The 12,487-nt window shown below is 44.4% G+C and overlaps 1 protein-coding gene across 2 annotated transcripts in view; it reads left to right on the top strand.

The window, feature by feature from the left end:
• LOC121876713 overlaps positions 1–12,487 on the top strand; it is a 122,015-nt gene that overhangs the window by 92,258 nt on the left and 17,270 nt on the right. For both annotated transcript variants that reach the window (XR_006090803.1, XM_042382071.1), the window contains one exon: positions 10,448–10,522. Coding sequence is in view for 1 of the 2 variants with exons in the window: in XM_042382071.1 (XP_042238005.1) it covers positions 10,448–10,522 (75 nt within the window). In the remaining variant the exon portion in view is untranslated. The remainder of the gene's footprint in view (positions 1–10,447; positions 10,523–12,487) is intronic.

The following is a 12,487-nucleotide window of genomic DNA, read 5'->3' as shown; positions in this document are numbered from 1 at the left end:
AATAGGAGAGCATTAAATGAATTCCTTGAGTCCTATTTAGTCAAGTGAGGCACCAATGGTAAAGTGATAGATAAAGTCCTCGAGTCCTAATTGGTCAGGAAAGGCACACCAATGGGAAAAAGTGATAATGAATTCCTTGAGTCCTATTTAGTCAAGTGAGGCACCAATGGTAAAGTGATAGATAAAGTCCTCGAGTCCTAATTGGTCAGGAAAGGTCCAATGGGAAAGCACTATTGAATCTGTAAGGCGAGAACCAATGAGCTAGCAGTAAAGCCGCCACGAGTGCAAGATTTTGTCAGAGTTTGAGTTAGATCCGCCCAGTAATCACTATGTAGATCAACACGAGTGAAAAAGACATCCTGGCGAGATATGTGAGTCTGGGGGGATGAGGCAGGAGGAGAAGAAGAGAGAAAATAGAATAAATGATGTGAGAGTAGTGGAAAAGATCGATGAAATAAACGACAAGAGATGAATAAAGAGAAGGTAGAGAGAGAGATGAGACGAGGAGGAGGAATAAATGAAGGATAGCGACAAGAGAAGAGGGAAAAAATGCTAATAATAAACGACGTGAAAGGAATGTAAATGGTGGGAAAATGAAACGTAAAGATGACTGAAGAGGATGTAAGAAAGATGAGGAAGAGGAGGAGGAGAAAGAGAAGGAAATGATAGAAGTTAAGGAGGCGAGGAGGAGATGATGATGATGTCGATTTGAGGTTAAATTTTACATCCCTCTGTGTGTGTGTGTGTGTGTGGATGGGGTGGGGGAAGGGTGGCGGACAGACAGACAGAAGACAGATGAGAAAGAGAAGGAAATAATAGAAGTTAAGGAGGCGAGGAGGAGATGGTGATGCCTCTAACCTTCTAACTCGTTCCCACTAAATTGCAATATGATGTTACTCACCCAATATAGTCAAGGTACCATAAGTTATATTGTTTTTTTCTTGTAATATGTCTTCAATGGACGAAAGAATTTATGTTTTAGTGCCCTATCTATACAACACTAGCATCAATATGGCCCATTTTGGTTATCCTTCTAGAATATATCATTTTACTTGAGACAATAATATGTTCTGGGGTTACAGCTATAATAATATTTGTATTAGTAACCCCACACACTAGCTACCAGAACTAAAGTGTTAGAATGTATATTATGGTTCGATCTACAATAGTACCAGTATCTAATATAGCTCCCAATATGGCTCACCATCAATAGGAGGGTATTGATCAACGCCATATTGCCACCACATCTAGAATTTTAGTGCTCCTGCCTAAAATGTTTTTCGACATATCTTTTAACAGTCGATGCCCTCATATAAAACTTGCCATAGATGAAATATTCGTGGCTGCCATAACTGAGGAGTGATATTGGACTGGTCTCCTCTTTGGACGGTAAACAGGGAACAGACGGAAGGGATTTACCTCACCACGAAATACGACGCCGAACCAAATACCTGACAGAATAATCCTTTCCTTTTGGAGATTTTTTTTTATTAAATCCTGTCAGACTGGTGGGATAAAGTCTTTTTGAAAGGGTTACTCCTCTCTATTCTCTCTCTCTCTCTCTCTCTCTCTCTCTCTCTCTCTCTCTCTCTCCTCAGCCTTGTGCTTTCTGTGTTTCCTCCCCTTCCTTCCTCTCCCTCCCTCCTCTCAAAGTTTCACAAAAACTTTTTTCTTCTCGTGTTTCCTCCCTCCTTCCTCTCCCTGTGTTTCCTCCCTCCTCCTTAAACACTCTCTCTCTGTTTCCCTCCTCCCTTCCTTCCTCTCCCCTCCCTCCAAGCACTTTTCTCTCTCTGTTCCTCCCTCCTTCCTTCCTCTCCCTCCTCCAAACACTTTTCTCTCGTGTTTCCTCCTCCCTTCCCTTCCTCTCCCCCAAACACTTTTCTCTCTCGTGTTTCCTCCTCCCCTCCTTCCCTCTCCTCCCTCCAAACACTTTTTCTCTCTCGTGTTTCCTCCTCTCCTTCCACCCTCCCCATTATACACGCCTTTAAAGCCATGTTTCTAATCCCACTTTTTTCCTTACGCCTCTCATTCCCTTCAGTTACCTGCGTCTACCATCTTTCCCATCCTCGTCCCCCTTCACTCTCCCCAAACCTCCCACTCCCACCCCACCACCTCCTTCACCCCACCATCACCCCCACCCCACCATCCCCCCACCCCTACCACCTCACCCCCACCATCTCCACCACCCCACCATCTCCACCACCCCACCATCTCCACCACCCCCCACCATCTCCACCACCCCACCACCTCCTTCACCCCTGACCACCTCTCCCCACCCCACCACCACCCCACCATCTCCCCACCACCATCCCTCACCCCCCACCATCTCCCCCCCACTCTGGGTCAATATTAGCCTTCCTGGGCGTGTTGTTAAAGCGATAATTTCTTATATTTGTGTAAGAGACCGACCTTACTGCCTAACCTCACCACTCCATCCTAACACCCCGAACCCCATAACAAGACATCCGGAACCTGAGCCCCGGAACCTGAACCCCGGAACCTGAACTGAACCTGACCGGAACCTGACCCCCGAACCTGAGCCTGAGCCCCGGAACCTGAGCCCCGGAACCTGAACCCCCCTGGAACCTGAACCCCCCCGGGAACCTGAACCCCCGGAACCTGAACCCCCGGAACCTGAACCCGGAACTTGGACCCCACAACACCGACCTTCTTGCACAGCCCGACCCCGGAGTCCAACTTAACGCTACCCGACTGTCTGTAGTTAGGTTAAGTTAAGTTAAGTTAAGTTAGGATAGGATAGGATAGGATAGGATAGGTTAGGTTCGGGTCCCAGCATTACAAAATTCCCCCCTTAAACATCATCTTAACACAGGGACCATTTTCTTAACCTCCGTCTCATTAAAGTTTACAATTGGAATTATAATGAACAGCCCAGAGTGGAGAGGAATTTTAGTTCTTATACTTGTGTCATTGCCTGTGGCCTGTGAGCTGGAGAGATTAGTTAACACAGTAAGGTTAGTTAACTGTAAGATTAGTTAACACAGTAAGATTAGTTAACAGTAAGATTAGTTAACACAGTAAGATTAGTTAACTGTAAGATTAGTTAACACAGTAAGATTAGTTAACTGTAAGATTAATTAACTGTAAGATTAGTTAACACAGTAAGATTAGTTAACTGTGAGATTAGTTAGAACTTGGTTAATACGTTGGGATATAGAGATGAGTTACGATTGAAGGATTAGTTGGTATGGAAAAGTTAGTTAGACAGAGATGTGAGTTATTGGTTTCTCCGACCTTTCCCTCTTCTCTCCCTTCTCTCACCCCTCTCACTACTTCCCCTCACCCCCTTACTAGTGCCCCCTCACCCCTTACTACTCCCCTTCACCTCTTATTACTTCCCCTTCCCCTCCCTTCACCCCTCACTACTCTCCCTCCCTCTCGCGAGGTTCCAAACTTCCACCACCCCCCCACCTCCATTTTCTTCCTCTGCCTCTCCTCACGCTCCTCCTTACTCATCACTCCTCCTGCCTTCCTCCCCATCATCACCCCACCCTCCTACCTACCCCCTCCTCTCCCTCACACCACCCCTCGCCTCCCACCACCCCACCTCCCTCCCTATACCACCCCACCCCTCGCCTGCACTCACTCCCACCCTTCTCCTACTCACTCCCACCCTCTTCCCTACAATTCTGCACCTTCCTCACTCACCACCCCACCTCCCACCCCACCTCACCACCACCCCTCTTCCCTTCTACCCACCCCTCCTCCTACTTCCACTCCCACCTCCTCCCTCACTACTCCCACCTCCCACCCTCCCCATCACCCCAATTCCCACCCTATAACACCTCTACCCTCCTCCCAAACGCCCTCACCACCACTGCTCTTCACAACACACAATAAAATGTCTGATTTGTATGTATATATTTTTCCGCCACTGACAATATATCATTACGTGACCTGGAAAAATTCTCACTTTTTTTTATTATTATTATTGGCGGAGGCAGAAAGTAAGAGAGGGATATTGCCTTACAGAATGTCGAGTCCTTCCCCCTCACCCCCACTCCACCCCCACTCCACCACCCACTCCATCCCTTCCTCAACTCCATTCTATATGCCAATGAAAAGCATTTAATGGTATGTTACTTTTTGTTTGTGTCTGTCTGTCTGTCTGTCTGTCTGTCTGTGTATCTGTCTGTCTGTCTGTCTGTCTGTCTGTCTGTGTATCTGTCTGTCTCTCTGTCTGTCACCTTATCTGTCTGTTGATGTTTTAGTATCGGAATCGCCACACTAGTTTGACATAATACTTAAGAAGGCAACATGACGGGAAATCTTTATTTAACGGACTGTATGAGAGAGGTTAGTCCGTTATTTCGAAATCCGCTATAGGGAGGTTTTTATTGTATATACGAATTAAAAGTTCAAGGTCTTTGTAGCTAAAATTATGTATAATCTTAACTTCTAGTCTAACTTAACCTAACCTAACCTAACCTTGCTCATTTTATGATAGTATGTGTGAGGTCTTAAATGAAACGGAACTAATTTTACCAGATGTGAACTAATTTCCTCTGAAGTTACAACAATAAAAACGATTTGTTATTTATATTTAGCTCAAACATTAATTGTGTTTTTGAAGCTTAATAGAACGCTTATCCGTAATTAGTGTGACGTTATGTTTATTAATAACATTGTTTATTAATTATGAGAACTTTTTTAGTTTATATTATAATTGGTTTTAGAGTCAACAGCTTAGGCTAAAATAAATATGGTTAGGTTAGGTTATGTTTGGTTAGGTTTGGTTAGGTTTGGGCAAAGGTTAGGTTAGGTTAAAGGTTACAGCTTTGAAAGACATAACCCGGCATGACTCACCTCCCTCGAGTCCTGTACAGGTGTGTTAATTAATTGGTTACCTCTTCGTCAGCACCGCAACACCTTAATCAATAGCGATGATTCAGAAAAATAAAACACGTGTTATTTTAATCAATCTTACAACCATTTGTTTCCGTATGTAAAGAGCTAGGAGCTATTTATTACCGAGGTAGCGTTACTAGACAGGCTAGCTAGCTATTTATCACCGAGGCAACGTTACTAGACAGGCTATTCTCCCTCAGTCGTCTGTGCGTACAATTAATCATTCCATGTTCTGTATAAAAAAAATGGGGGGAATTTTTACATGGTAGGAAAAGACAAAAAGAGTATTAGAAGTATTTCATGTAGTGTAAAAGACCCATTGGATATTCTACTGAACAGATTTACAGCGGACATAATCCCTATTCTACTGGACAGATTGACAGTGGACATAATCCCTATTCTACTGGACAGATTGACAGTGGACATAATCCCATGACAGATATGACAAATTTCATCTCTTTCTCCTCACTGGGACTATAAAAAACACATTGAAATACATCACAAGTACTTCTGAAAGCAGCGTGGAAATGACACTGTTCACTAGAGACTAAATGCTGATGGATACCTGTTGTTTATAATGTACGTATAACAACAGGGGACCAGCTTAGACGATGCCAACTCACCACAACACCATCTGATGAGTGAACACGGAACTAATGCCCGCGTCACGTTGTATCTTTTCACCATTAATCACTGTGTCATCCTGTGTAAGGGGTGTGGGAGCTAAGGGGGTGATGGATAAGGGGAGATAGTAAAGGGTGAGAGAAGGATTATGGGAGAGAGAGAGAGAGAAAGAGAGTTTAAGAGCGAGAGAGAGAGCGCAGAAACTTAACCCTCCATATTCTTAAAGATTCGTTGGATATAATTTTTTTCTCCGGAAGTGTTGATAAAGGGAACATATCCAGTTGAGGTTAGGTTAGGGTAGGTGAGGTGAGGTGAGGTGAGGAAGGGGTGGCTCAAGACCATCTGGCCAACGTCAAAACAACTCCATATGAGAGAGGGATGGTACGTCTCCTATCCGGTCAGTTAGAGGGAAAGATAGATACCGTCTTCTATCCGGTTATATTAGAGAGAGATTATTCCCTATCCGGCTTGAGAGAGAGAGAGAGAGAGAGAGAGAGAGAGAGAGACTGTGCCTTATAAACTGCCTGTTAGAGAGACAGAAAGAGCTCGTCCCCTTCCCTCCCCCATCCGGCCTATGAGAGGTGGCCGAGACACTATTGAGGGGGAGGGAGGGGGGGGTGAGGGGTGAGGGAGGGGGGTGAGGGGTGAGGAAGTTCAGGAAGTTCGCGCCCACGGGGATTCTCTGCCTCTCCCCCCCCCTCACTTCCCCAATCCCTCCTCACCCCTCACCACAGAAGCTTCCTCTTCCTTCCCTTACCCCTATAATCCATCCCTAATCCTCTTTTACCGCTTTCACTTTCCCTCCTTTCCCACCTTCCTCTTCTCTTATTCCTCTATGCTTCTTCTTTATTCTGTCCCCCTTCTTCTCTTCGCCATTTCTCACCTGTTCCTTCACCTTCCTTTCATATCATAGTTTCTTCTCTGTTCTCTCACCTTTAATCTTATTCCTCCCTTATTTCCTTCTTTTTACCTATCACCCTTTTGTCCTCCTCCTCCTCCTCCTCCTCCTCCTCCTCCTCCTCCTCCTCCTCCTCCTCCTCCTCCTCCTCCTCCTCCTCCCTCCTCTTTCTCCTCCTCCTCCCTTTTTCTCCTTCCCTTGCTTCTCTTTCTCTCATCCCTTCTTCTTCTCTCTCACCCCTCTTCTCCCTCACACTATTTCTCTCTCTCTCTCTCGTTCTTCCCTCTGTTACCCCCCTGCTTCCCTGCCTTCCTCTCTTTCCTCTCCTCCTTCTCTCCCTTTTTCTCCTGTGTTCCCTTTCCTTCTTCCTTCCTTCCTTCCTTCCTTCCTCCCTTCCTTTCTTCTTTATTCTTCTTTCTCCATTCTCCTCTCCCTCTTTCTCTTCGTTATTTCCTACCCTTCCATACTTCTTCTTCTTTCCTTCTTCCTCTCCATTCTTCCTCCCTCTCCCTCCCACTTTCTTCTATTATTTTCCTTATCCATCCTTTGTCTCCTCTCCTCCCTCTTTCTTCTTCATTTTATTTCCCTCCTCCTCCCCCTCTCTCCTTCCTCCCCCCCTGACATCCTGGTTGATCTCATACAGATTTTTCCAGGTCGAGTTGACTTAATAATAAAAAATAAAAAATAATCCCGTTGACAGCACCAAGTTCGGGTAGCGTTTTGTGTTTCGGTTACCAGTCAGCACAACCGGACCCAGAAGAAAGTGGTGGTAGTGGTGGTGGTGGTGGTGGGTGGTGATGGTGGTAATGGTGGTAGGTAGTGGTTATTGGTAAGAAAGTGGTAGTAGATGGTGATAGGGGATGATGGGGAGGTGGATGTTGGTAGATGGTGGTTGTGATGGGGGAGATGGTTGGTAAGTGGTGGTAGGTGAGGGGGTAAGGGGTGGTAGGTGATGATAGTAATAGGTGGTGGTGGTTGTGGTGGTGCAGAAGACTCCCCCCACCTGGCCCGTACACAAACCTACCCAAACAAAACAACTAACTCCACCGCATTCTGGCCAGAGCTGCAGAGGCCACATGACTTCCCTCGAGGGTCTGAGAAACTCTTACGAGAACTTTCACTCTTAACGAAATTTACTGCAGTCAGGTTAGGTTAGGTCTCGAATTTTGAAGGATTTAAAGGAGGATCCAAATACTCAAAGATCCCGATTTTTATGGATTCAGGCACAGGATCACATTCATAAAGACCGCCGTGTTAAATTTTCTTCTGAGCTGAAGATTTGCTGACACCCGACTTGGGATTTTCAAAAGGGATAAAACTTGACTCCGACATCTCAAATATTTGTACATGAAATTTACGCCATCATTCGACTTTTCTCTGAGGTCTTGGATTTGTCTTTTAAGATTCCTCGTTCGTTTAATTGTCTCTCCTAACTTAAGAGTTTTGAGAACGCATCTAACTGGCTCAGTGCCACGACACCGATGGGGACCAAAACGGTGCCAATATTAAAGTGACATTGTACCTGAACTAGACGCGTTCTCTTTATCATAACTACACACGCTCTCTTTAAAATAACTCTACGCGTTCTCTTCCCTCTCTCTCATCTACGAATAAAAGAGAACTCTGGCGGCTTGGAGTTCTTTAACACAGCCCGGTGCAGGAAACACCTCGCTTGGCCATCCGGAATATAAGGAACATTGTATAGTTTCTTGTGATCTTTATCCAGGAGTTGTGTGTGTGTGTGTGTGTGTGTGTGTGTGTGTGTGTGTGTGTGTGTGTGTGTGTGTGTGTGTGTGTGTTCGTAGTCTTCATGTTTCCAGTTTTAATCTTATTCTTTGTCTTTATCTTTTCTTTATCATATTATCTTTGTAACTTTATCCATGTATTAATATCTCTCTCTATCTTATTAGCTTTATCAAGGTTTATATTCTGGTCTTTTCCTTTATTTAACTTTATCCAGGTTTACGTTATTATCTTTCAACTTTATCCAGATGTTTATTCTTTTATAATTTTATCCTCATGTATCGTACTCTATAGGCCTATTTTGTTGTAACTTTATCCCACTGAATTATAAGCCGAGTTACAGGCGTCTCTTTGGTAACTTTATCCCACTGAATTATAAGCCGAGTCACAGGCGTCTCTTTGGTAACTTTATCCCACTGAATTATAAACCGAGTCACAGGCGTCTCTTTGGTAACTTTATCCCACTGAATTATAAACCACATCTCCCAGGCGTCCACACATCTCCCCTCAGCCGCCAGACGATCCACAGCTCGTATACCTCGCCAGATAAACATAAAATATAGACAACCGAGCCAATATTACAGGCCCACCTACATTATTGGCCTCGTTTAAGATATTTTAGATAGTAATCAAGATTGAGAGTGCTGGGCGAGGCTCTACTACTGATAGGTTGCACCGGAGTTAGGATTCTCGGAAGTGTGTATGTTATATTTGTTCATTAATAGCTATTTAAAATCTGGCGCGACACGCTGTTATAATCTACGATACAAAGATGGACTCCCATAGATCCATATGTTGAGGTTGTCTTCTTAACCTTCAACACAAACATGAATCCCAAGATGTCCCTCGTTGAGTTTCCAGCTAATTGAAGTAAAGCACCTGACTCGTCCTCTTCAGCTGGAGGACAAAGATGGCGGGAGAAATGGAGATGAAATTCGAGTATTACTCGACTATACCTGAAGGCGTTATGAGGCAGGAGGAACACTTCTCAAACAAGAAACTTTCTATGTAGGAGCGAGCAGGTTTGTGATGACCCGCCGGAGAACACAAACACAGGATCCTCCTCGCACGCTCACGGTGAATTTAAAAGACATTTTCAGGAATATATATACTGTATATAGGGCAGCGCGCGGCCTTGGCTGGCTCCACCAGCTTACTGACAGAAAAAGACTCGGAAATGTAAGGGGATTTAATTTCGCTGTTAAATTTCCTCCGCACCAACATTTCTTGACATGAATTCTTAAAGGATCATACGTGAAAATATTTCCCTGCCTTGAGGACGTATGACTATCTCACTGACTCACCTGCAACACAATACGATTATATCAAAGGTTCTTATGTAAGAATATTCTCTTGGCGATTTTTGTAATATGCATTTAATTAGTTCCTATAAGCTACGATACAAAGATGAATTCCCAAAGTTTTATAGGTTAATACGTTAAATGTTTCCACCAATTGTAAGCGAAAGAAGTTCTCCAACACACAGATGAGTCAGTTATGGTGTCGTAACTATAATTTATACACAATAGTGTTACCAGAAGCGCTGTCTTATTCGGAGTTTGAAAATAAAATTTAACTTACGGGTTCCTAAGAATCTGAATCTTGGACTAAATGTTAGGAAGTTCCGAACGTGGTCACAAATTGGACGCTTCCGGACCAGCTGCTGGCTTGGCCACTTTAACACCCCGAAGTGAAAGGGAAGAGAAACCTTCCTTTCTGTCGCCAGCCGTCGTAATTATATGATTGGGAAGGTGTGTCGGCAGTCTGTGGGTGTTAATGTCCAATATATTCTACTTTATTACCTGCTGCGATTTTCCGACCGTCTTTTGTTATTTTCATGCTCTTTATGACAGCTGACAGGGGTCGTTGGTATAAATGTTTTCGTGTCCTGTCCATTACTGTTTGTTTTCAGTCTTTGCTTTTCTCCTTCATTGTTTCTTTTATCCTTTGTAGTGATTTATATTTCTACTGTTCCGCACTATGATGGTTATTTTCCGTATGAATACTTTCTGCTGTCTTTCCACACTTTAAACACACCAGGGATCGTTAGTATAAATGTTTTTTTTTTCTTTTTTCTCTATTTTTTTTTACTAACATCAACATCCTCACGTATGCTCTGTTCAATCTCATTATTTATTTATATTTTTCTCGTATTTTCATCTCTTTCGATCATATAAAAATATTTAATACCTTGTGAAATAATTCTTAAATATCTCTTCTCCAGGTATTGCCATCACCCCCTATAACCCCGTCACCCCAGATACTATGGTAAATGGACTAACCCCTTATCTCTCTCCCTCTCTCTCCCCACAGATAAGACAGTCGCGATCCCCATAGAGAAACACCCATTAGATTTTCTACGGTACATTTGCATCCCCGTAGCCCTAGGTAAGTACCTGATACCTTAATGGTGTGTGTGTGTGTGTGTGTGTGTGTGTGTGTGTGTGTGTGTGTGTGTGTGTGTGTGTGTGTGTGTGTGTGTGTGTGTGTGTGTGTGTGTGTGTGTGTGTGTGTGTGTGTGTGTGTGTGTGTGTGTGTGTGTAGTTGTGTGGCTGTATAGAATTGTATCATTACGTGTATACATACAGTATATGTGTGTGTGGTTGTCACAATATTTCACCTGACGTAAAGTCTCGCTGTCTGGCTGCTATACACGACAAACCCTGATAATGTCTACCAGAAAACTGTATACTAAATGACACTATACATATCAGTGTATAGCATCTCTCTCTGTCTCTATGCTTCCCCTACATAGCCAGTCCCTCCCCTTAGTAATGCAGAGCAGGGAGGAGCCGTAACGTAGAGCCCCAGTATAGCACGGGAGCGGACACCGTAAAGTAAGTTTCGGTGTATTAACTAGAATTATCGAGGACAGAGGAAGTGTTCTGTCCAGGGCTCCGGATTCTCAAAGATTCTTAGCTTAATTTATTCTCGTAACTGGAGATAAGTGGAGGTATCTAGTTGTACTGGAGTCTTATAGTGCAATGTCGACACTTTATATAAAGTCGCCATCTTTATTTCGTAGTTTCGTAGTCTCTTCTCCAACTCCCACCTACAGTGTCTTCTCCAACACCCACCAACAGTGTCTTCTCCAACACCCACCAACAGTGTCTTCTCCAACACCCACCAACAGTGTCTTCTCCAACACCCACCAACAGTGTCTTCTCCAACACCCACCAACAGTGTCTTCTCCAACACCCACCAACAGTGTCTTCTCCAACACCCATTGTTCATCAACGTCTCTCACGACCTTCTGAATATCTTTTGGCCGCCCTCCCACCCTATCTCATTCTGCTGACCTCCACTAATTTTATCCTCCCCCTCCTCCTCCTCTTCTTCCTTCTTCTGTTCCTCCTCCTCCTCTTTCTTCTTTTTCTTCTTTTCCTCATCCTCCTTCTCCTCTTCCTCCTCCTCCTCCTCCACTCTTCCTCTTCCTCCTCCACCTCCATCTCCTCCTCCCTATCACGTACACACTCAAAACTTCCCCCACCTTTTATGCTAGAAATAACTTGTCCAATGTCCTCCTTTATGCTGACTTGTTTGTTCCCGTAAAGTCTCTTGCTCTGGGAGATTTCCGATAAGTGGTTAGGAAAAGGAACTGTCTAAGACGCCTCCTTCAGCGTCCACCTACGTCGGGTTTTCCTTCGGTTTCAGTACGACGCTCTTCCTTCGACTATACACAACATCGCTTCTTCTTCAGGTAGGTCATACGATGGTGGCAATTGACTTCGAGGACTCTTTGTTTTTACTACTGGTGACTATAACATGGTGTAACTTGGTGCTTCTCCTTCAGTCCCTCCTTCAGGCAGGTACTGTGGTGCTGAAAATGATTACGATCGTCCCTCTTTCAGACCATTTATGACACCAGGAACTCGGTCGATGTAGGGAGGCTAAAAGAGGAGCAGTATATCACTCTCTCCTGATACCTCACCTTCATCCCCTCCCTCAGGCGGGTTCTCTGGTGGTGATAATGACTCAGACCAGCCCAGCTTGCATCACCTGCCACCATCTCCAGGCATTTTCCTCACACTCTCACCTTTTGCATTGAGACCGTATAAGTTTTACTGACCCTTGTGTTGGGGAGGGGTGGGAAGAGGGGAGGAGGGAATCGAGGTGAGGGGGGGGCGGGGGGTGGGAGGAAGATGATGGGAGAAGGGAAGTGTAGAATTAGTGAGGAAATGGGAAAGACACATTGATGGTTTAGGGAAAAGAGGGATGTGAGGGAGATTGTGATAGGTAAGGTAAGGTAAGGTAAGGTAAGGTAAGGTAAACCAGATGAAGGTAGATGACGATCAGTGTGTTGGGGAAGGGTGGAAACAACAATAACAACATGACAACAACAAACAAACAAAC

Source organism: Homarus americanus, unplaced genomic scaffold, assembly GCF_018991925.1.
Source record: "Homarus americanus isolate GMGI-L3 unplaced genomic scaffold, GMGI_Hamer_2.0 scaffold53604, whole genome shotgun sequence".
NCBI lineage: Eukaryota > Metazoa > Arthropoda > Malacostraca > Decapoda > Nephropidae > Homarus > Homarus americanus.
This window is presented reverse-complemented; position numbering and strand designations above follow the sequence as displayed.